Source organism: Callorhinus ursinus, unplaced genomic scaffold (assembly GCF_003265705.2).
Source record: "Callorhinus ursinus isolate GAN/ISIS: 27379988/994484 unplaced genomic scaffold, GSC_fseal_2.0 scaffold22, whole genome shotgun sequence".
NCBI lineage: Eukaryota > Metazoa > Chordata > Mammalia > Carnivora > Otariidae > Callorhinus > Callorhinus ursinus.
In genome coordinates this window covers 24628419-24652808 of record NW_027397084.1, presented here as the reverse complement: position 1 = coordinate 24652808, position 24390 = coordinate 24628419, and the positions used below count along the sequence as shown (strand labels likewise).

At 39.6% G+C, this 24390-nt stretch overlaps 1 protein-coding gene and 1 long non-coding RNA gene across 7 annotated transcripts in view; both read right to left on the bottom strand.

Annotated features, from left to right (window-relative positions):
- The window catches only part of OGFRL1 (opioid growth factor receptor like 1), a 69387-nt gene extending 47934 nt beyond the window's left edge, over positions 1 to 21453 (bottom strand). For 2 of the 5 annotated variants that reach the window (XR_003211832.2, XR_003211833.2), the window contains exons 1-7: positions 21077 to 21453; positions 16158 to 16244; positions 15927 to 16008; positions 12873 to 12951; positions 12717 to 12783; positions 12466 to 12611; positions 7787 to 8478 (exon numbers count right to left, since the gene is read on the bottom strand). Coding sequence is in view for 3 of the 5 variants with exons in the window: in XM_073905181.1 (XP_073761282.1) it covers positions 7815 to 8478; positions 12466 to 12611; positions 12717 to 12783; positions 12873 to 12951; positions 15927 to 16008; positions 16158 to 16244; positions 21077 to 21310 (1359 nt within the window). In the remaining 2 variants the exon portion in view is untranslated. Of the gene's footprint in view, positions 1 to 1297; positions 3194 to 7450; positions 8479 to 12465; positions 12612 to 12716; positions 12784 to 12872; positions 12952 to 15926; positions 16009 to 16157; positions 16245 to 21076 lie in introns of those variants that run through there. The other 3 variants (XM_073905181.1, XM_025890447.2, XM_025890449.2) reach the window with 3 other exon arrangements.
- LOC112837866 (uncharacterized) overlaps positions 3317 to 24390 on the bottom strand; it is a 258371-nt gene continuing 237297 nt past the window's right edge. For both annotated transcript variants that reach the window (XR_012381944.1, XR_012381945.1), the window contains exon 2: positions 3317 to 4379. This is a non-coding gene — a long non-coding RNA (uncharacterized lncRNA). The remainder of the gene's footprint in view (positions 4380 to 24390) is intronic.

Genomic DNA, 24390 nt, shown 5'->3' with positions numbered 1-24390 from the left:
TCTCTGTCTTTAGTAACTTATTTTTTTTTTAAAGATTTCACTTATTTATTTGACAGAGAGAGACACAGCGAGAGAGGGAACACAAGCAGGGGGAGTGGGAGAGGGAGAAGCAGGCTTCCCGCCGAGCAGGGAGCCCGATGCAGGGCCCGATCCCAGGACCCCGGGACCATGACCTGAGCCGAAGGCAGGCCCTTAACGCCTGAGCCACCCAGGCACCCCAGTTTAGTAACCTATTTTTAAATGCTCTTCCAATTAATCCAACATTTTCTCAGGGATAATCCCAAGGGCAGAATAATCCTTTATACGTTCCCTCTGTCAGTTCAGCCCCTTAGTCACAATAGCCAAAGCGTAAAATCACCTACAAGAAGCCAAACTGCCCATCATTACTTTTATCCAGGCTGGGATTTCCTTCCCTCCCTGGAACACCAGCTTGCCTGCTTTGCATCCACTTGAGGTTTAAAATAAGGAACACATTATAAATCTTTGTTCCAAATTCTCTCCATATTAAATTTTATGCTCTTAAAGAAATGCAGACTCAGTCTTGACTTTCTCGTCCAATCTCTGAGGATTTTACATTGCCTACAGGCATTCAACGTTTGGGGAAAAGAAAACTTCTCCATTTTCTATCACCACAATGTGCCCATTCTTCTCTCATGAAAGTAATTGCGTGCACTCCTCTCTACTAAACAATTAATCCCAAAGGCTGCAGTTAAAAATCATGCTCCCTCACCACTGTGGCTGTTATTTTTTCCCTCTCTAACAGTTTCTCAATGATGCACAATGTCATTTCATCCTGATTCTTACCACAGTCTATTCTTAGTTCTCTTGTTCTCTCTTCCTGCCTATCTAGAGCAGTCGAGCCAAGCCCCTCTTCATCCTCAGCCACACAGTCCCATGATATCTAGAGCAACCTCTTCCCTTCCACCTCACAGCTGCATTTCTCTAAGTCAAACATTTGACTTCTTACAATGCTATTGTAACAGCGTTGTAGGGTGACGGCTGGTAGCTACGCTTGTAATGATCTGGGCGTGACGTACAGAGAAACTGAATCACCTGTTGTACACCTGAAACTAATGTAAACTTGTGTGTCAACTATACTCTTATTAAAAAGACCAGAACTATTTTAGTGAAGAAGGTCATCTCCATTAATTATTCATTTTCATTTATCTGTGTTCAACATACTTTTTAAACTTTGCAATTAGAGAAAAGCAAAAACAAGAAACAATAAACATCCAAGTATTTACACATGCGATTTGCCCTCCAGAATCTTGCAACAAAAATAACTTCACATGTAAGATTTCACCCTTCAAAATCAAATATTTATTTTACAACATAAAAGGAAATAATGTTGATCTCATATGATAATCATAAAAATATGTCTAATCATAGAAAAACAGCAAGTCATTTGTTCCAGCTCTTCAAAAATATTTTAATCATGCAAAATCAAGATAATGTACTCTAACATAAGGCTAAAATGTTAACCAAGATGAAGTGGCTTTTGTTCATTTTACAGGATATTTGGCAATAGTTTTTAAAAATAATTACTCTAAAGGAACTCTAAATATATTATTTCAGAAACAATATTTTAAAACACAGCAGTAAGCAATAGAAACTATTGTTCTTTATACATTTGTGGCTTAACACCGCCATACAACTATAGAATTATAAAGTGTTTCATAGTACCATACACATCCAGAGACTGGTTACAACCCCTACCCCACACACGGTGTTGGTACTAACAGACAGGCACAGCATCCTGTAATTCATACTGCAATAGGATACGGAGCACAGAGAAGGGCCGGTGGCTGCTGGACAGTGAGAGCTTACGTGGGAAGTAACACACAGCCTTTTCAGAATCCTTCCCATTTTCCTGAAATACTTAACATACAAAGGACACAGTAGTTTCCAAGGTGAAAATAGTGCCAGGACCCAGTTGGCCATCTATCTTCTTAGGTAATACTAATGAAAGGCCAATAGCTTTTTAGGAAAAGTGAGTCATTGGTCTTTTTATAAAAATGAAAAAAAAATGCTTATCAAATGATAAGCTAATGCTTTGCTCTCATCTCTTAATTGTAACGCCGCACAATATGCTGTCAACTCTCCTGTGGGAGATAGTTACTTCATATCTAGACAACCTTATTACTGAATCCTATCTCAGCCAGTCCCTCAGTTTAATTTCTGGTTAGTAAAACCACCAACTGTTGAAACACACTGGCAAAGAAATTAAACTTAGTATCTGATTATTTGCCTACTTCTATCTACTGAAAGGTTTCAGTCTACTGTGGAGTAGGTGGAAGTCATGGTTCAGATGAGAGTATTAATGGGATTCTGTTTGCACACCAATCCCTAATCTCCTAGGCACAAATAACATAGAGCTAATTCTGAAATCATATCCCCACCATAAAGCTTGTACAGCTCATCTGCTCCCAACAATTCTGTCACTTGTACAGACACATCATTGGTTATATCTTTATTTCTGTGGTAAGTTTCTTGTTACTGTTTTTAATCTTTTGTTCCATTTGTGTTTTCCTTTTCTTTACCTGAAACTAAATCTCTTAGCACTGAAAAAAATAATGACCATTTGACCAGTGAGTACAGAACTTGAACATTTCTTAGGACCAAGATTATTATATAACTAATCTCTCCGTAATGTAAATGTAAATTGTTCCATAAATTCTGCTACAATTTAAAAAGTAAACTGTTCCATAAACTCTGCTATAATTTAAAAATGAAAATATGATAAACTTCATAGCTTAAATATATTTTCATAAGGTTTCTAATTTTTTTTTAAACAAGGTCTTTCAGTGTAACAAGTAGGCATCAATGTCTTTTCCCTTTCAGTTCATTTTTAAAATACACTGAGTCATTTTATAAAAACTTTTTAATATTTACCTATGAAAGAACAACTCAAAAGAATTTTTGATTGAAGAACTGGGAGGAGGGGTGGGCGGAAATGGTATTTCAATGTTTCCCAAGATAAAGATTCAGCTACAATTTACATAGCAGGTGTCTAATTGCTCACAATTTCCTAAACAACTACAAAATGGTAGCAAATTATAACAGATATTTTGTGAAAATTGATACCTATTAAAATTGTGTATGGAGTCCAAGGCAGTCCACCTTCTTCAGAAGTCAGGGATAACGGAGCTCAACACCCTCATGATTCAGAGGAAGCTCTGAGGACCCATCATGCCTTTGGAGAGACTGGAACCCAGTGTCAGCTCCACTTGACCAAGATGCCTGCCCACCTGATTCTTAGTCCCCATTCTCAACTCTACTTCCAGGCGTAGTTTGAGCCATAAAACAAAGCACTTAATTGTATCGTCCATATGAAAACTTTAATTCAAGCAACAAACATTTTAAGAAGCGATTTCCCCACAAATAACTAAAACAATAATTCTCAACAGATCAGGAAAAAAGCAGATGACAAAAAACATTCTAATCTAGGAAAAAAAGCAAAAACAGTGCTTTTTGAATGTTTCTAATAAGAAAATTAATTTCAGACTCCTCTGACCATTTACTGGAATTAAACTTTTAAATAAGTCTCTAATAGAATTCCATTTTCTGCATCCATCTGCAGCTAAGAAGAGAGCAAAATACAGATAAATATTGCTTGTAGTAACTGAGAAATGTTTAAAATGAAAATCATAGCATGTAGCAAAATCAAGCAAGAGCATAAATAAATGTACCAATGTAGTTAATCTTTCTTACCGTAAACACTTTTTGTCAAATATAACACATTGTTGAACACCGTGGCAAGTACAATTCCTTATGAACTAATGCTATTTTCACAAAGGGAAATTTCTCCAAAATGAAAAAGCACCAAGGTAAATTCATTAAAATAACTGATATTCATGGTTTGGAAAGTTCCTCATGGCAAGATTTTATAATGGAGTAAAAATTTAAACTTCTGAATGAAAACCATTTACATTAGTTAAGGCACATCTGGACACCTCCAGGCGTTCATATTTATAACTATATTATTATTAACTTCAGTAATAAGGGATTCCTAAAAACACAGCCTGTCCCTGAACACAATCTGCTGGGTGGGCTGGATAACAGAACAGGGAAGGAGGCAGGCTAGTACTCACTGCCACCCTAGGGATTACCCACACAAATCTGTTCATGTCATAAACACTACAGAATTCGAAGCTGAAAGACGCCAAAACATGTAACTCCTAATTTTCTAGATCCTACATTGACTCTGATTGACCCATACTATGATGACTACCTGTCATCATTCTCTACAACCACACTTGCATTTGAAATGATTCTAGCAATTCTGACTCCAGCCTACCTTATATTTAACACATATACCCCAAAAGACAAAGGGGAATTCTCTAAGTGGGGAAACAAATTAGAAGTCTTCAAAACCATTCCTATAACAAAGAATTCCCACTCAGCCCAAATAGACATGGGAGACCCATAGACGAAACAACATTCAAGTAAGATCAAGAATGTCCTTCTTTTCTCAAGTTAGGAAATAAAACTTCTAGAAGAACCTCAATTATAGAAAGACAAAAAACCTGGTTGATTCAGTTCCTCAACAGAGTATAAACTCAATCATAATTCTATTTTAAACTTGGGAAATTTAACTTTAAACAATTAACCAAATAGTCTCTATCAGTTCCAACCAGTTTTTGACCACTTGATATGGAAGTTTACCTACTAAAATGTTTTTTTAAAGAGCAACTCAGATAGAACATGGCACTGTTTTTCCTTTTTCGCCAGATCATATTTTCACTCAGATTAAAGCATAAAAGCTAGAAGCAAAGTAGGTAATTCTATACAACAAAATATGAAACATAATGACAATGATGGTTGTTAAGTGACATTTTTATATACTTGTATTTTTAATACTTCGCAAAAAAAATCTTGGAACTTCTCTAGTAACTCCTGAGTTATACATTTTATTTTCTACTTGAAGCTGAAAAAAAAGTAGTCTCAAAATCTAAATTCAAAATAAAACTATATAAAATAATTTTTGAACTGAGAACTAGACCTGATTAGAGAAAGCAGACACATTTTCACTTCTATCATGATTCTTTTGAGTTTCTTATGAAATTAAGCATGAAACGGTATAATGATACAATATTCTTAATGTTATAAACTTTTTCTCTACTGTACAGAAATATATCTTATAATTATATCACTTTACAGTATCTCAAAATACTTTCACATATATTATCTCCTTAGAGATATGAAAGCACAAAATATTAGAAATGTACTAGACTAACCAAACGATATAACATCTATTTGCCATGAAATGCAATTTAATATTTTATCAATAGCCAATGTTTATATCCTCGCGGTCCAAGGTACAACAATAAAGTCTATATATTTGCAAAGATTCAATAATGTTTCTAGCTATTTGGCCATGCTTTGCTGCATTTTTAAAACAGCTTCTCAATAAATTTCTGCAAGCATATGGTAGTTTTTAAAAATACAAAACATCACAGTCAAACCCAGAGGGCTGTTTCATACCTAAGACCCACTTAAATACGTTATCTATAGATCTTAGTTAAAAAACTATTAATTGTACAAAGTATTCTTTATAGAAAAAAAATTCCAGACACTCATAATTTTTATTTGCCGAAGGAATGACATCCCCTCACTTGTTCTCCACTGAAGAATTCTCTCATAAATTATTTGCAGATTAAATAGAGGAATCATACTATTACATATGAATATGGATCTTAAAAACGACATAGTGGGAAAAGGCCACTGTTTTAAATGGAAGCCAGGCAGTTTTTCCCTTGAGACTAAATATTCTCAAATTAATTGGCACAATCTAATCAAAACCCTAATTAGGAATAATATTCTAAAAGTTAAACTGTTGAATGAAATGTTTTTACTTGTAATGGCTCTGATATACTACAGTTTCCAAGTCATTTCAGATTATAACCATTTATTTTAGTCTCTGTCCACTGTTTTTTAATATCTTAATATCTGGTCACAAATTTTTAATATTATACACTTAGAAAGCAGTCTGACCACTTTATCATGTATTCAAAATTGGTAAGATATTTTGAATTAATCATGTTACTACAATTCGGTTCAATGTGACAACTACTCTCACTGTCTAATTCTGGAACACTGTTTATTGGCTCTAAGGGGACATTGCTACAAGCACCACATTAGAGGGTCCATACAAAAAAGAAACTGAAATGCAAAAGCAGAATTGTTTCCCCAAATCTTTATGCTCACTTCACAAAACAAGAGAAAGCAAAAATGGGATATTACGGGAACCAAAAATGAGAAAACGCTGTATATTAATTGGACTATGATAAACAACTTGGTTACTAATATTCATATTAAGAAGTTAAGTTTGAGCAACTGTGATGTTTCATGTAAACTTCAAAGCAATAAAGTATTTCTAAAGGCATACTGTTGATATATTCTCGAGAAATCCTCTGCCGGAAATCCCCTGATCATAAAGGTAACAGAAGATGGTATGATATGACTAACAAATAGGACATAGTAAAAATTCTCGGGGGGTTAAAGTGAAATCTAAAAGCCCAAGAGACATACAAGAGCTAATTCCGCTCCACAAATGAAAGTGAAATTTTTTTCTATTAATTGCTTTAACTATATTTGTATGTATGCTTTGAAGTTCCCACCACAGCGTTTCTGATTATTTTCGGATTTGTAATATTAATTAGTAATAGTAGTACTGGAAATAAAATTACTTGCTCTTAATACCAGTATCAACACATTAAGGGCTTGCTAAACCTAAGGATATGGAATTTTAAATCTATTCTCAATTTCAAGGTTTGACAACTTAGAGACACATCAAATTGTTTTCTTTTTTAAAGATACTCTGGACTAAGCACTCTTATTAATTTCATAGCCCACGGAACACAGATAGTCAAGGATTTAGGGACCACTGCCTTGTTGCCAGTATAAGAAGCATGCTGTTTAAAAATGAATAATTTCTTTCCTTTTTTTTTTTTAATTCTTTAGTCATTTGCATTCAGAAACAAGCACCAAATTTATATAGAACAGCCATAAAAGCAAAATCCTTTTCTTGGACTTTTGCATCAAAATTGGTTCTTAAGCATCTAACATAGAAAAACATTTTTGTTATTTTAAAAAAAGCAAATTCTTGGTTATCGTACAGTTGAAAGTGCCCCCTCTGTTCCACTTAAATTTCAGTACAGGGGATCACCTGAACGTACTCTAGAAAAGTACATGCTGGCTGACAAAGATGGCAAATGAGGGCAAGTGCAGAGAGACGGAACGAGGAAAGGAGAGTGGGGCCCAAGAAATGGGCTGGGAGATGATCGCTCCCCGAGAACACAAATTTCACACACCAGAATTTAAAAATAAGCATGTGGAGGTGTTGCAGTGATGAGTCCAAATTACTTTCCGAAAAAGTCTGAAATGACCACATTTGTTTTTCCAGCTTAAGAAATAAATCCATAAATTGGGCAAAAGCATGGCAACAGAATGAAATTTATCCTCTTGCTTTTTATTCGTGTAGACTGGCATCTCCCAAAGAATTTATCTGATATATCAAATACTACATGATTATTTCTAGACACATTGAAAATAATTTAAAAGCAATTACTACGGACAGAATTTGAAAAGTCACACCCTAAAAGCATTACAGAATACATTCGTTTATTGGGTCTTGCTTAAAACCTCCCACTAAAGATTAAATTCATTGTCATTCAGAATGAAAAACCAACAACAAAACGTTGACAACAGAAATCACAAACGAATGGCTAAAATTTGCAAGGTGACCTCCACTCTTCTGGGGACCTTGCAGGTTCCTCCCGCTTACCTACTGCTGGGGTGTGCGGTCTCATAGTTCACTGTAATTGTCCCTCACCAGGGGAACCTGCAGTTCCAGGATCTTCACAGTCTTTGTTAGGAGTTTCACCTTCTTCCTCGTTCTCAGCGGGCGCTGCACTCTCCTTCCTCTCTGTGGGATTGGTGCCTGTTTTTTCCGCGTCAGAATTCGAGTTTTCGGCCTTACCATCCTCTGTGTTTCCAGGCTTGGTAGCTTCACGGCTGGGCTCGGCGCCTGGCCTGTCTGTCTCTTCTCCAGGCCCTCCAGGGGCCGCCTTTTTTTCTTCCGCCGTTTTGCTATTTAAATGAACAGCTGAGGAGGAATTTTTGGAGTCCTTGGATTTTTTGTGCATAGAAGTTTGACTGATATGACCAGAGGTGGGAGGGGCGGGCATTTTCTGGGCTTTGCTTCCCTCTGACTGTTCTTTCCTCGGTGGCCCCCAGATAAAATTCTCTGAAGGCGTATAATGTTTCTGGGCAAAACGTAGGAGCTTTCTCCTCTCTCTCCTGTCTCTAATCGTATAAACAAAATACTCCAGAGCGCTCTGTTTAATATTGGGAATAGTATTTTCCACAAGAGCTTCATGAAGAATAAATTTTACAAGAGGAGACTTAAAACTTTCATATCCAAGCTCACCGAGGCTTTTAAGAATACGAGTGATTCGTAAATAGTTGTGCTGGGACCTGAAAGAGAGGATTGAATAAAATGTTGGGGGGTGTGGAAATCAGGTGAAGGAAAGCAGGGGAAAGAAAAATATTGGAAAAATATTTTTTAACCGAACAATGACTTTACTGAAAGTCGTATTAGACACCATGGGAAGAATAAATCAGACGTTATTGAAACCTTATACTTCAGTGTAATGCCAATCTATGTGAAATTCAAATACATAATATAAATTCCCCTTGTTGCTTTAGTTCTTCATATCTGAAAAATATTTAGATCTAAAACTGATTCCCACTGATGTTGAATTGTTGTTTATTAAGTACACTGAGGATGTGATCTACCGGAGCATTTATTTGCAACAACACCAACTGTATTGTACCCACCACAGGTAACTGGTACCAAACATAAATGCAACATTAGCTGTCCGCTGAAGATATGATTCACAGTGTCAGCAAAATCCACCATTTTAGCCAACTTATAAGGAAAGCAGCAAAAACCACTCTACCTTGCTAGAACAATCTGACAAAGGATGCAAAACTGACTTCTTTAGCAGAACATAGTTAGGAGCATGGGCTTTGGAGTCACACTTGAGTTTGCACCATGGCTCTACCACCCACAGCTATGTGAAGTTACAGTATCGCTCTCTGACTCAGTATCCTCATCTGTAAAATAGGGGAAATGGCCCATCTTACTGGACTGTTAGAAGAATCAAAATGAGTTGAGACATATGCAGGGCATGTAGAACTCAAAAAATATTAGATACTATTTAAAATTCACATTGTTATTGTTATGATTTTAAATATGGTACTAAGGGCCACCTCTATGTACCTCTCCCAACTTAATCACCTAATTGTCTTCCCCCCGTGGCCTCTCTCTCCTTTTTCCCCAGAGTATTTTAAATTTTGCTTCTAATGGCATGGACTCCAAAGACACCTTTTTCCCCAAATTGCACAAACTTCTCCTCTATCCCCAAACTAAGGCCTTTATCAGATGGAAGGCTTTCCAAGCCTGTATCTCTCACAATTCAAAATATATCTGCCCTACAACACCGGGCAATAGTTGCCTTATTACAAATACCTGGCTGCATCCATCATCAACAGCGCAGGTATTTACTTACCCTATACTGACACACAACCATAACCACCACTTATTTCTAGCTTCCTAAAACCTGTTTTATACACTGGACATTGAACTTTATACAAGCAATGCATATGCCTGCTTTGGTTTCCAAAAGCACTTGGAGTATTTCACTTACAAAGAGCTAGCAAATTATTTGGGAAAAGTGAAGAAGGATGCTGAATTATCTGAGGGACAGAAGGGGATGGTTCCACAGTCTTACATTTTAATAGGAAAGCTTATCTGGACAAAACAAAAACCTTCATGATTCAGGCTAGCCAAATCCCAGTAAAGACAAGTCCAGCAGTTTCACCACCCCTGTTCTTCTGGATGTTTACCACAAAAGTATTATCCTAATATTCGACTCTTTGAGGCCAAAGGGGTAAAACATAGCAGGGATGTTTGTGTCTTATGAATCTGTATTTTTTAATAGTGAGGAAGTAAGAGTCTTCTAAGACAACATGCATTTTGAATGAGGTTAAGACCATGTGCCATTAGCAGCAGAGCTGACTGAGTGTTAGGTTAGTATGGAGTTTCTCTTCTCCAAAAACTTAGTGATAAAATCCTTGAGCAACATCTGCTTCATAAATCTGAGAAGGAGATGTATGGAAAAGTGGAGGGAATATTTTTCTTTAAAAATCCCAAAGATGAGTTACCTGATCCAACAAAATTTACTCTATTGCAACCAGCTCAACTGCACATACCCAGTCTTAGATGAATGGCCAAGATGAAATTTCTGTACACATTTATCTGTATCTATATACTCTCCGATTTAAAATACTTATGTAACAGTAGAAAAGGACAAATACTTGGGTTGAAGAGAATGAAAATGAGGATTATGGAACAGAAGTATACAAGGGAGAAATTGAGTGCTTCAGTATGATTTGAAATAAACATGACAAATAAAGACAAAATGGAAGAGAAGAGAACAGCTAAAACCCTCCTAATGTTATGAGCAGTCTTTGGGGTTGCACAGCAGATAAAAGAGAGAAGCCGGGCTTCCCGAAAGAAGTAAGGGTGGTAAATAGGGCCCCAGGTGTCAGGAAGACCAGATAGGTGAAGAGAGAACACACAAAAGGCAAGAACCAGGAGGCAGAAAATAAAAGTGAGAAGCAGTTCCAGAGTCTAAAGTATGGCTCCATAATCTAAGGTGATTACAAAGAAACCTGGAAATACATCTGAGTGGTTGGTCTATATATTTATACTCCCGTGTTTGAAAATATTTCACTTTTTTTAGTCATGGTCACTTATTCACTGAACGTTACTTCATTTCACTTTCATTCAATACTTTTTTGTCTGCTGGGCTACTATAAATATATTGAGTTTCCTGCCTACTCTAAGAAACTCAAGATGTCACACAGATTAAAACACAAATAAAAACTCTGTGCAATACCCAGGGAAAGGGAAATGAGAGACGGTGGGCGGTAGAAAGAAAAGGATCTGAATGGGGCCAGGGAATGTGATGGTTAATTCAGGCTCCCTTCCCCTGACCCAAGCCAGGAGATCATTTTAATTAAAACTTTCAGAAGGATTCTGTTTCCAGCTATCAGTTAGAGGATCTGAAAATAAAACTCCAGGGAGAATTTAAACTGGCAAATGTCTTTTGTTCATTGTTTGTTCGTTCAACAAACATTTACTAAACAAGAATGCTATTCCAAGAAGTTGGAGACAGCGATTCTCTAAAATGACAGTGGTGCTGCCGTCCTTCAGGTCAGTAGGCTACTTGCATATAGCTTCCGTTGATGGGATGACAGAAATGCTCAGAAACTCTGTCCAGAGACAGCTACCCACATTGCTTAGGCAGAGGTAGATATGCTTCTGTTGTAAGTGCCCTATATAAATCAAAGTTAACTTGAGTTATGAGTTAATGGGTCTTCTAGTCAGGATCATAAAGCTTTATGCCCATATCTTCAGTGTTTTAGTACAAGCTACCATTTTAATAGTGTTGACTGTGACTAATAAAGTAAAAAGAAGGCTTAAGCAGTAATACTTATACTAATTTTAGCAAAGCAAGATGAAAGTTCTAGAAAAAGACCAAAAAATTCAGCTAATTGATGCTCAAAACTGTTGGGCAAAGAAAAATTTCTTAGGTTACTTTTTTTCCTTGGTACTTGCCCAGCTCAGCTAATCATAATGTGCTAACAAAAAAAATGCTTTAAAGTTGCTGGTTTTATGGTCCAGCATTCATAAGTCACCCTATAATTAAAAAGAAAAAAAAATCAGTTTGCATACAAAGAAAATAATAAGAAAAATAAACTTTGGCTATAAGTATTAATGAAAGTTATAAATATCCAGGCAAAAGAATACAGCAAATCAATTCCAAATAAACCACGTTAAATTTTCTTCACAGGTTTTAGGATTTAGTAAGCAAAAGTGGGCTTTTGTTTTTTACCTAAATAATGAAAATTCTAATTTTCGCTCTTTTTTAGAAATGTACAGGCACATCTCAGTCTTATAAAATGATTTTTTATATGTCATAGGCCTAATTTATGGATTTAATCTAACAAGGTACCATGCTCGACAAACAGACTGTGCCGCAAGAAGCTCACAACCTAGCAGAGGGGATGTGGAAAACTATACAAGAAATAAGTATAAATGCCAAGAACCATGGTATAAAGAAGGAGAGAGGCCACACTTGGCCTGGGCAGTAGACAGGTTTCAGGAAGAAACAGCTTTGAAGAGGAATGGCCTTATTCCTACCTGCAATTTCATTCTTTCTTGTTGTTTTGTTGTGCTTTAGAACATAGAACAAGGACTAAAAGGCATTTCAGACTAGCTATTGAATTCAAATTCCTGGGTCCATCCACTAGTTGTTCCTATGTTCCATAGAGAATTCCAACCCAGAAAAAATAACATGCTGGCCCCTGATGCACTGCGGGGGCTTTACTTACTCATTCAGATGCTGAAACCTCTCCTGCCAGTTAACGGCCCGAGCAACATTTCCAGTTTTATCAACCAGTTTTATTCCAAAAAATTCTAACATCATCTTATAAGCCAGGAGGAATCTTTTAATTGCTTCTTTTGTTTTTTTGAATTCCTAAGGGGGGGGAAAAGTCAGCTGAAATGATTCGGTAGTTACCAGGACAATAAAATAGCAATATTATCTGGCCATCTCCTATAAAATGAAATGAGCTTGCATTACCTCAATTTCATATGTAGTTAATTCTTTAGCATAAAAGTTCAAGCCTTGTTCTCTCAGGGGGAAAAGCCTATTTTTTAGAAAAATAAATATTAATGTTATCTGGAAAACATACATGATTAAATAGACACGGTTCAAGATACAGAAATGTTAACTGACCATTGAATATAAGTGTGGTTGTGCTCCAGCTTTTCATAATCTCCTTTCCACTTATTTAGAACTTCTTCAATGTAAACACCTAAGTAGTAAATATTTAGAAAATGAGCCAGACATTTACGACATTGTTGAAGGCACTTTCACATTTAACCACTTAATCTTTATATTAAAACCTCTGACATTTAGTAATAGCACGCAGAAATTATGCCAAGATGCATACCCTATGCCATATGCTCAGTTATGTAATAGGCCTAATTTTTCAAAACTCAGTGGCGCCTCAAGTTACAGAAAGTTCTATCAGACAGGGTTACTCTAAAGCAGTTGACAAACTATGGCATTTGTTTTAGAGATAGTTTTATTGGAACACAGCCATGCACACTGCAACGGAGACCATGTGGCCCACACAGCTGAAAATATTTACTATCTGGCCCTGGACAGAAAAAGTTTGTCAACCCCTGCCCTAGATGGTCCTAAGTTCTTTATCTTATTTATTTATTTTTTTAGTTCTTTAAATGCAAGACGGGATCAAAATGAAATGTAGCCCAGGGAAAAAGAAAGGAATAAAAGAGGTGAGAGAACAGAAAGAGAGGGAGAAAAGCATGAAAAAGGAGAAGGAAGGAGAGGAAGGAAAAACAGAAGGACCCATGTGGGTACACAGCGTGCACCCACACAGTGTACACCGTCCAGCTTCATCGCCACAGAACTCTCCCAAGCCAGTGCTACCATCCCCATCTTACCAATGAGGACATTGTATGATTTGTTCCAAGTCCCACGCTAACAAAAGAACAAATCTAGGAGTAGAATATAGGTCTTTCTGGTTCCAAAAACTAAGCCCTGTTTACCACATCCTACTGTTTCCGCATAAGAACTTATTACAGCTGACCCTTGAACAACACTGAGTTTGAACTTTTTCGGTAAGAATACAGTACATAATGCCTATCACATACAAAATATGTGTTCATCAACTATTTATGCCACTGGTAAAGCTTCCAGTCAACAGGAGGCTATTAGCAGTTAAGTTTTGGGGAAGTCAAAAGTTACACGTGGATTTCTGACTGCACAGGGGTTAGGGCCCGTTACCCCTACACCACCGTTCAAGGGCCAACTGTACAACAAAACCGTCCTGCTTCTCGAACTCTGTCTAGGTCCCCACATTTGACTACGTGGCCATTTAGTCAATTTTACAGAAAAAAAACACAACATATTTCTCGAAACGTAATTGATTTCATTCTCGTTTCCACCACAGATCACCAGTTTGTAGTAGAAGTCTACTCTTGGAAGCTTGAGTAAAAAGTTGTTTTGAATCATACTGTTGGCCCTATCAGCGTTTTTAAAACCATTTACCCCATGATTTCCCTTCCCACTACCCCTCCTCCTGCTTAATAATTAAAATACATCATTGCAGGCTTATGCTTATTGGCAAGTGTTTGTGTGGGGTGGGGGGAAGGATATGCGTATGTGTACACATACTGGGGAGGAAAGTGGGTGAGTTTATGTAATTTATATAATAAACTAGAATAACATTTTATGTGACCTTAGATAAAACTCCTCCTGACCCCTACCAACCCTATAAGATTTCAAAATAAATTTTGTGGTAAAGATTACAAAAAAATTAATGCAGTGCTTGAAGTTATTACTTTAAATTACTACCTCAAAAATAAATTCACTACTAGAAATACAAAAATAATTCAGTTAAATACTGTCATGTTCAATGTTTTTAATATTTAAAGGCATTCCTTTAGGTAAATTTTATTAAATTCAAGTCAGAGTCAAATTAATCTATCATTGCATTTCTTCAAAAGGTTTTCTTGTCCCAGGCCCTAAAAAAAACCCTAATAATTTAATTAATATTATTTCAATTAGTAAATAATGTGGTGTGTTTCTATCATTAGTAAATACAACAGAGCACTTTTATCCAGATGCTTCCTCCTAAATCAGAGCAGATTTTGGGGACACAATCTGGCCGTTGCAACAATGTTCTTAAGTCCAAACTCCCAACTATCACATCTCTCAGTACACAGTAGAGGAATTCCTCCTCCCAGCACTCCACCCAGCCTTCAGACAGCCTTCATCCAGTTAGTTCACCAAAGAATGTAGTCCTGCTACTTGGAAAGCTTTGCAGTCTATGAGCCTCATTCCCTGACTCACATGGCTGTGGATATGGCTCAGTTTCCACTAAGAACAAAGAGCAGAAGCCAGGGCCATCTGGTCACCTCACAGAGATAAGGGTGAGAAGGAGAGATGCCAACTTGGCTGGTTTGACCTGGATAAAATTAGGATGCCCATCATGAACCACAGCATGGTGCCTCAGGGAAATATGCATATTACCATAGTGGATGCATCCTCTCCCTATAGGGGGAGAATCTTAGAAAAGATCCTACGAGGGCAGTTTTGTACAGTTGTGAAGGAGGAGGCAGTTTATTTGGCAGAGTTGAATGGAAATCTACTGTCTCTGGAGTTCCCTTCCCAGGATATTGGAACACTGAACTGGGACTGCTGGAGCTCCCTGACCCCTGACTCTGAAAATCAACAGGAAAGATAATTCTAATATAAACATTACTTTTCAATTATGTTCTAAATAATTTGGTGAAAAGAATACTGAACTCTGGATCCTAGACCCAACTCTACAGTCAAGTGATCAAACAAGTCAGTCGTTCAAACTTTAAGACCCAGTAACCTCATCTTTAAAATGAGCAAGATTAATTTGATTTCCTCTAAAGTTTCTTAGTAATCTAATATTCTATGATTCTATAAATTTATAAATCTTAACTCTTTGCCTCTCACAGAAGGGGCCCCCACTTTCTTTAATACAATAGCCACCATGAACAAGTGGGGGGAAGGTATTGCTAATTCACAGTTATTCCTCCAGAAATTGCCAAGTGGATGTTCACAACTCTAGAGTCTAGGACTGTGGGGACACATTAGACTACAGACCAAAGTAAAGCCAGTCAATGAACAAATGCATTAAAAAGCTACTGACCACAGAATAAACAAAGAACAACTAGGTATATGTTATTATTTAAAGTTTGCTTTTTACCAGGATAGCAGATTACTCACCATCTGGCTTAAATGGAATTTTATTCTTATAAAAACGAAGATTGCTCAAGTCATTTTGATATCGGATATCTTTGAAGTTCTGCTAAAGGAAAAAAATAAGTCAATCTCCAGCATATGGACATATAAAAAAGGCACAGGACTCTTCTTGCATGTTTGCTTACTAGCACCACAAAATAAGAAAAACAGAAGGGAAATATTTTGCATTTTAGAAAAAACATTCTATACTCTTACTGGGTACTGATGTCGATATTTGTACAGATCCCTCGCAGCATAAAAGCTTCTCTTTGGTTTGGCAGTTGCTTCAGTGGCATCACCACCCTAAAATAAAAAGTGAAATTCCATTTACATGGTGAAGGAAGATAATCTGAGAAATTTCTAGAACACTTAAAATAATGAACATCCATAAGAAAAGCCTGAAAGGTAATAAGCTGTTCAGAATAATGACAATATTAGAATTTTTTTTTTATTACTCAACTTTTTATTAAGGAGAGTTTATAACTTACTCCACAGCAGGCATAGTATTATAGTAAGCCCTGAGTACTCATCACTAAGTCCCAGCAACCACGAGGCCATGGTTAACCTTGTTCCATCCAGAGCTCTAGAAACTTTCTTTTAATGGTCCCTACTAGCAACATTTTTTGGCATTCTATTTGCCTGATTTGAACCCAATAACATTTGTCCTAAGGTATTTTACTGAATAAAAAAACTTTATTATTCACCAAGAACCTATAGAGGCCAAATGTCCTAGATCAATATTCATCAGATATAGAACTCAAAATGAATTTAAGACATTTACTTTACCAGAGGTCACACAAGTGATTCTATGACAAAATTTATTTTTGAATACATAATACTAAAAAATTGTTAAGATAATAAATCAATTCTACAAAGAACATTGTCATTAACTTTGCAACATTTAGCTGTACTTAGAAGGAAAATATAACTTATGAAATGATTTGCAACTACGTGGATAGAACTGGAGGGTATTATGCTGAGTGAAATAAAGTCAATCAGAGAAAGACATGTATCATATGATCTCACTGATATGAGGAATTCTTAATCTCAGGAAACAAACTGAGGGTTGCTGGAGTGGTGGGGGTGGGAGGGATGGGGTGGCTGGGTGATAGACAGTGGGGAGGGTATGGGCTATGGTGAGCGCTGTGAATTGTGTAAGACTGTTGAATCACAGACCTGTACCTCTGAAACAAATAATACATTATATGTTAAAAAAAAGGGGGGGAAATTAAGGGGGAGAAATCGGAGGGGGGGGATGAACCATGAGAGACTATGGACTCTGAGAAACAAACTGAGGGTTCTAGAGGGGAGGGGGGTGGGGGGATGGGTTAGCCTGGTGATGGGTATTAAAGAGGGCACGTTCTGCGTGGAGCACTGGGTGTTATGCACAAACAATGAATCATGGAACACTACATCAAAAACTAATGATGTAATGTATGGTGATTAACATAACATAATAAAAAAAAAAGAAAGGGGGATTTTTTAAAACAATCTAAATAGCTTTCTAAACTCCATCCTTCATAGCACCATAACAAGTACACACAGGCATGACTAATCTGTGAATCCAGTGATAACACAAGGTGACATAAATCAGCAAATTTAAGACATATATACACAAAGTAGTAAAAGCTCTCAAATGAAATGAACTTCAGATTGTAGTAACTTATATGTGGTAGTTTATTCATACTATTTAAATTCTAAAAATTCTCACCACCATGAATAATTTTTAAAATGTAAGATATGGGTCAATGTAGTCAGTTTCAATTCTCTAACTATAAGTACTATTCGAATGGATAAGGAAATGCTTTGTGTCCCGCGTCATGCAGAAGGACAGTAAGACAGAACACAATGAGGAAAGAGAAGACACAGTTTAGGTCTGAATGTTCATCAAGAGCTTCACCCCCCCCCAATCCCTTTCTCATCATCCTCCACCCCCATCTGTGTTGATAGATTAGCATCCTCCAAGCAATTTTCGCACATTTTTGAAGTGGTGTGATTCTCACTATTACTACAAGTATAGAGATACTTTAACACCAAATTCTCTGATGTTTAACATTAGCTACTCTGTCATGTTATATAAGCAAGGAAAAGCTTAAATTCTGGTCCTTGCCACACGTTTCAAAATAGCTCTGCCTAGCAAGTTTCTGAATCTATTTAGCCTGAGCTACAACCATATGAATCATCATCTTACATTTGTATAGAAAGCACTTTTCCATTTACAAAGCACTTACATGTATATTATTTCATTTGATTCTTATGACACACAGCTGGATGGCAGTTATTAGTGTTTCCAGCTTAGAAACAAGGTAACCCAGGCTTAGAGAAGTTGAACAAGGCCCCAAGGCTCAGTGAGAGCACAGGAACTGGAATCCCAGGCTTGGGGCTACAAGGCATGAATCCGTTTCACCTCCACTAAAAGTGAAGGAGCATGATAGGAACCTCGGTAAAATGTCAACAGCCCAAGACTTGGCTTGTCTTAACTCTGCTACTTATTTGTGAGGCCTTAAGCCAACCACTTAACTGAATCTTAGTTTTATCTTCTGTGAAACAAAGATAATGACTCATGCCCCTGCCTATTTCCCAGGATTATCATGAGAATGACTGCATCCTCCAACCTCTAAATGTACCAACCTGCAAGCATCTGACCTTGTTCCTCCAACTTCTCCTTTTGGATTCCCTATCCTGTTGCCTTTCACCTGCTCAGCCAAGGATTTTTTTCCTTAATATATTGTTCCTATTTCCTGCATCATCAAAATTTCTCTCTCTTCTGGATCATTCCCCTCAGCAGACAAACATGCTATAGTATCACTAATCTTAATACAAACATACACAACGTTCCTTGACCAAATCCCCCCTCAAATACAGATCCATAGCTCTGCTCCCTATTATAGGAAAATATCACCAAAGAATTGTGCATACCCCCGTCTTCTCCTCTTCTCCGATGACCCACCACAATCAGGCTTTCATCCTCAGCATTCCATCTAAACGGCTCTTTCAACATCACTAAGAAATCTCCATTTTCACCAAACCATGTCTCAGTGCTCAACTCAAGCAACTTCCCAGCAGCACTGGCCAGTTAAATGTTGTCTCCCTCCTTCCGGAAACACTGTCAGGTGCCACACCTCTCCTGGTTTCTTCCTATCTCATTGGTCGCCCCTTCTCAGCCTTCTCTTTGGCTCCTCCTCCCCTTCACAGGTTCTAAATTGAGGAGTGCCCAGGGTTTAGTTCTTATTCCTCATCAGTCCTTAACGACCACATGTCTCCCAGGACTTTGTACACCACCATTCTTAGAAGCTGATGATTGCAGTCCTGGACTAAGGCTCCATCCACAGGTATGTTAGGAATTCCACTTAGATGTCTAATAGGATATAAAATTCAAGAGAATTCTTGATTTAACCTCCGATGATGCTTTTTCCCCCGGACTTGCCCATCTTACTTAAATGGCACCATCATTTGTCAAATATTCACTTGAACTAGGAATGAAGGCAATGAAGGATGTGAGAAGTAGTCAGACTGGGATATATTCTAAAGGTAGCTCTAGTAGTACTTGCAAATGACTATGGGGAGAGGCAACAAATGGAGTTGAGAGTCAAAAAGCAACATTAAAAAGGAGATCTTTTTAAGGAAGTTAAATGGTGACACTAACAAGAAAAATAAATCATTAAAGGGGAAAAGGGAGGGCTGCTGTGGTCTACCATTTTCTGGGGTCACAATCAACAGACTGAAGCGTTAATTATCAAATTGTTTTATATAGATGGACCTAGTTAGCTGGATTGAATCTAAGCTGGTGTTTTTTGATATCCCAGACTTCTCTGAGGTTACTTAATTGGGAGACAAGAGAAAGGGAAACTGGCATACAGCCTCTAATACTTTGGGGGGGGGGTGTTGAATTCACAATGCAAATGACCCATCAGCAAACCAGAACACCAGGGGCAGAGAGAGAGTCGCAATTCCAACAGGTTCAAGGTTCTACATTGGTTACAGACATACTTGGGTTTGCATCATTCATTCTCTCCCTGGATGTTCTTGGGCAAGCTTCTCAAACTCTCTAAGCCTCCGTTTTGTCTAAAATGGGGATTGAAAAACAGCAACTCCCACCCAACCCCCGAAATTGCAGGTGACTGGAATAACATGTTTAGCATAGAGCCTGCATTGGGACTTTGCTTTCTCCTGACCTACACAGAGATGATCATCCAAATTTACGAGGCAGCCTTAGCTATAATATTTAGGTGGTGACTCCTCTACTCCAGCCAAGCACCCTGTGGTCATATTTGACTTTGGGCTCTGTGTTTTGTTTCTGTTTTTGTTCTCCTCACTCTCATTCCTTCCCAGCTGATAAAGAGGAGGGCCTAATGCAGAACCCCAAACCTTAAATACCTCCACGATGCCCACTTCTTTTAGAGGGCTGGTTATACAGTTCCTCCTTTTTAGTCTTCTGAATTATTTTCAGTCCGTCAGAGGTTAAAAGGGATATTTATCTCTTTACTAACCTCTCCTCCAAATTGTATTAGGCAAATGATTTAAGCACAGTCGGATCAACAAGTCTCTGGGTGATCCAAGAGTTTTGAAGAGTGCCCTGAACTCCTCAGTTGAAAGGCCTTACTTAGGGTAAGAATTGTGGCATTTCAACTTCGGTTGGGGACCTTCCGCAATACTTTTAATGGCTGTAGACCCTACTGTAGGGGAGAGTGCTCGCAGCTCCTTAGTTGCAGTCCCTCCTTATTCTGGGTAATTTTTACCAGTAACACGCACTAGACCGGTTTTCACAATCTTCTATTTTTGGACAGGTTCCTCCCACCCCACCTTCGCAGCACCCAGCTGCTCTGCAGAGGCAAAGAAAACACCCATTCAAGTTGGGTTCTGCCTTGAGGGACTTCCTCAGCGCGCCCGCGGTCAGGCCCCAGGCCGGCAGGGGACGGCTCCGGCGCTCCCGGCCACGGCAGGCCCCCCGGGCCGCGGGGCAGCGGGACGGCCGCGGGCGCCGAGGGGTCCGGCCGCAGAGCACCAGCAGCCACCGGCGCCCCGGCCCCCTGTGCGCGGGGATCGCTCGGCGTTTGCTCCTGTCCCCGGCGACGTCCTTCCTCAAGGGGCAGGGGCGCCCTGGCCCGGCCCGAGGCCACCGCGGGGCCGCGTACCTGCTCGGCGCCCGCCGCCTCGGCGTCTTCGTCCGGCGCGGGGCCGGCGCGGGGCCGCCCGCCGACTCGCTCCGGGGGCTGCGCAGGCTGCTCGGGCTCCTGCCCCGGGCCCTCGCCGCCGCCGCCCGGCCCCGGCTCCTCGGGCTCGGGCTCCGAGTCCGTCTGCCAGGTGGAGTCGCAGTCCTCCACGGTGGTGGGCTCGCGGAAGCTGACCCCGCCGAGCAGGTTGCCCATTGAAGAGGCGGCGGCGGGCGCGGGGCTGCGGGGCCGCGGGGCGCGGGGCGCGGGACGGGGCGCTGGGCGCGGGATGCGGCAGGCACGCTAGGGCCCGGGCATGGCCTCGGTGAGGGCGCTGGGCGGCAGCCTCGGCCCGCCCGCCCGCCGCCGCCGCACTGCCTCAGCGCGGCGAGCGGCAGACAGGCACACTTGCGGGGAGGAGCCGGCGGCCCCGGGACCGCCGCCGCCAACGCTTGAACCCGCCCATCTGGTTCCTTCTCCCCACCCGCGGGAGCCGGCGCCGGCCCGGAGTCCCGGGGAGCGAACTGCCGCCGCTCCCCGCACCCGCGGCCTCAGGGACACACCTCACTGCCTTTCCACCCCGGAAGGCCTGCCTTCGCTGGGCCTTTGACGTCTCCTGGGGAGGATCCGGGTCTGCGGTTCACCCGCCCCTCTCCACCCCTACCCGGGGCAGGACCACCAGCCCCTCTCCACCCCTACCCGGGGCAGGACCACCGGCTTGGGGCTCCTCCCAGCTGAGCGGGAAGAGTGGCCCCGCCCAGCTCTGGGAGCCGCGGGCTGGGGTGGACGTGATATCGAAGGCGGTGTCACAGTCTGCGGGCGAGTCCTGTCCACACCTCCTCCTCCTCCTCTCCCGGCTGGTCCGGGAGAAAGATAAATTAGCCACAGCAGAAGACAAAAGCTAATGGTGACGGCATATCACATAAACAGAAAATCCAAGCTACCACGACTGCATGCATGTATTTAGGGCAGCCACCTAGAGTCCCCATGGACGAGATAGAGTCAAAGCTATCTGTCACCTCATCTAATGAGCAAATATCTCTTGAAACAAAAGGAGCAATAACAGCTAGACTTCCCCATTGATCTGATGATTGTTTTACTATCACCCACTCCAAATCCATGCTCCGAGTAGACTAAAACCTCAGAATCGTAGGCCTCTTGGTCTGTCCTGGAAATGAAAGGAGGAGGGAACACGTGTTATAGAAATACTTAAAGATAAAATAGCATGATCAAATAAGTAGCCCAGAGCAAAGTGGCCGTTGTAAACTTTGTGTTATGGCCTTTTAACTGGAAGGAAAGCCTCTTGAAGGCAGTCATGTCTGTATACACGCCAGAACTTGGTCGGTACTCAGTACACATTTGTTGAATGTGAACTGAGAAAATAGGTTAGATATATCTTATAAATTGGTGTACTTGAAATATGTGGTTTCTTTTTAAATATTGTATGATAAAATGGGAGACCGAGTCAAGGCCACTGGTCTATTTCTAGGGGAAAAATCAGGAGAACAGGGTACCCATTCTACAGATGAATCAAGATTGCCTCTCTTCAAGCACGCTGCAGGAGACTCCAGCTGTGGCTCTGTCCCTAATCAGTTTCTGACCTTGGACAGGTCACATAGCTACTTTAGACCTAAATTTCATCTATAAAACACAACCAGATTTTATCTCTGGGGTCCTTTGTAGCTCTGACCCTCTAGGGTCCGAGACTGGGAAAAGCTCTAAAACTAATGCATAATAGACACCAAACACACAGAAAGACTTTTTTTCATCATAATGGCTCAGTGAAGAAAAAAATGGAGCAACAGTAGAACACACGAATCCAACTGCTCATATCTGAGGATTTGGATTCATCTTCTCTTGGCAGAGAACCAGAACACATTGCAGAAGTAAATGCTGTCCGTCCAGCCATAAGCATTCCAGACAGAGGGAGTCTAAGGATAGTTGCTATGCCCAGGTGCTCCATCAGTTGGTCTAGTTGTATGTAGATTAGAGTTGGCCTCATCTTCTTTGCTTTCCTCCCATCAAGAGATAGAGTCTAATTCCTCACCCCTTAAATTGGGACTGACCTCAGTGACTTGCTTTGGAAACTGGGATACGGAGGATTTTCAAAAATAAAATATCTTAAATGTTCAAGGTTAAGCTACAGTGAAACTTGCATCTTCTACTGAGTTGTCTTGGAACATACTTTCTGGTGGCCCTGAGCTGCCATACAAAAATATTAACTCTTATGAGACTGCCATGCTGGAAAGACCACTGTGTATGTCTTCAGGTCACCAGTCCCAGCTGAGCCCTGCCTTCCAGCATCCCCTGTTGAATCCTGCCGACTTTTATTGGATCCTCCAGACCAGACCATCCATCAACTGAATACCTCTCAGTGACCTCCACTGATGCCATGTGGAACAAGGGAACCACTCAGCAGAACCCTGCTTAAATTTCTGACCCTCAAAACAGTGAAATATAATAAAATGATTGATGTTTTAAGTCATTAAATTTTGCAGTAGTTTGTTATACAGCAGTAGATGATGGCACAGTGAAAAGTGTCTGCATAAGCCTATATGTGTTTGAACTGCTACAATTAAATCCTTACCTTCGCACTACCTTTTGGCCAATATATCAGATTTTTATAGGGCTATAGATTTTGTGCCAAGCCGTGCAATACATTTTCTAAAGAACATAATTTTACATGAGGTATTACAAAACCTTAAGTAATATTTTTGAAAGTTTATGGCATAATTGATCATGTTGTATCCAATCTATGTATTTAAGAAAATTCTGGAGATATGTTATCTCTTGGTTCTATACACAGGACTTACCCCACCCAAAAACCTAAACTTTTTCAATATCCTAACTCTTAAGAGAATTTAACACTCCTGCACTGACACTAAAGAAGTGTATCTTTGCTTCATGTAAAAAATTCAACACTTAGCCAGTGCCAGGCAGATATTAATTTATCAATATCTGTTAGCTCTAATAACTATTTATCTAATATATCTACAAAGAGCATTGAATTTCACAATATAAATAATAATATTTAATAATATAATATTTAATAATATAAATATATATGGAAAAAAGAGAAACTACTATGACAGTGCTTATTATAAAGTATAACTTCTAACTCCCTGTATCCAGAACCCACTGTAAGCTATGCAGATACCGTAGCCACGCTCCAGTGTAGCTGTCTTCAAACTTGTCATCGTTTCCGCCATGTCCTTGAAGGGTGAGGCCTTTGTAAGGAGGAACTGGGGCTTTTGGAATGAAACTTTTTAAAATAGAACCCAGGACATACGTGACAT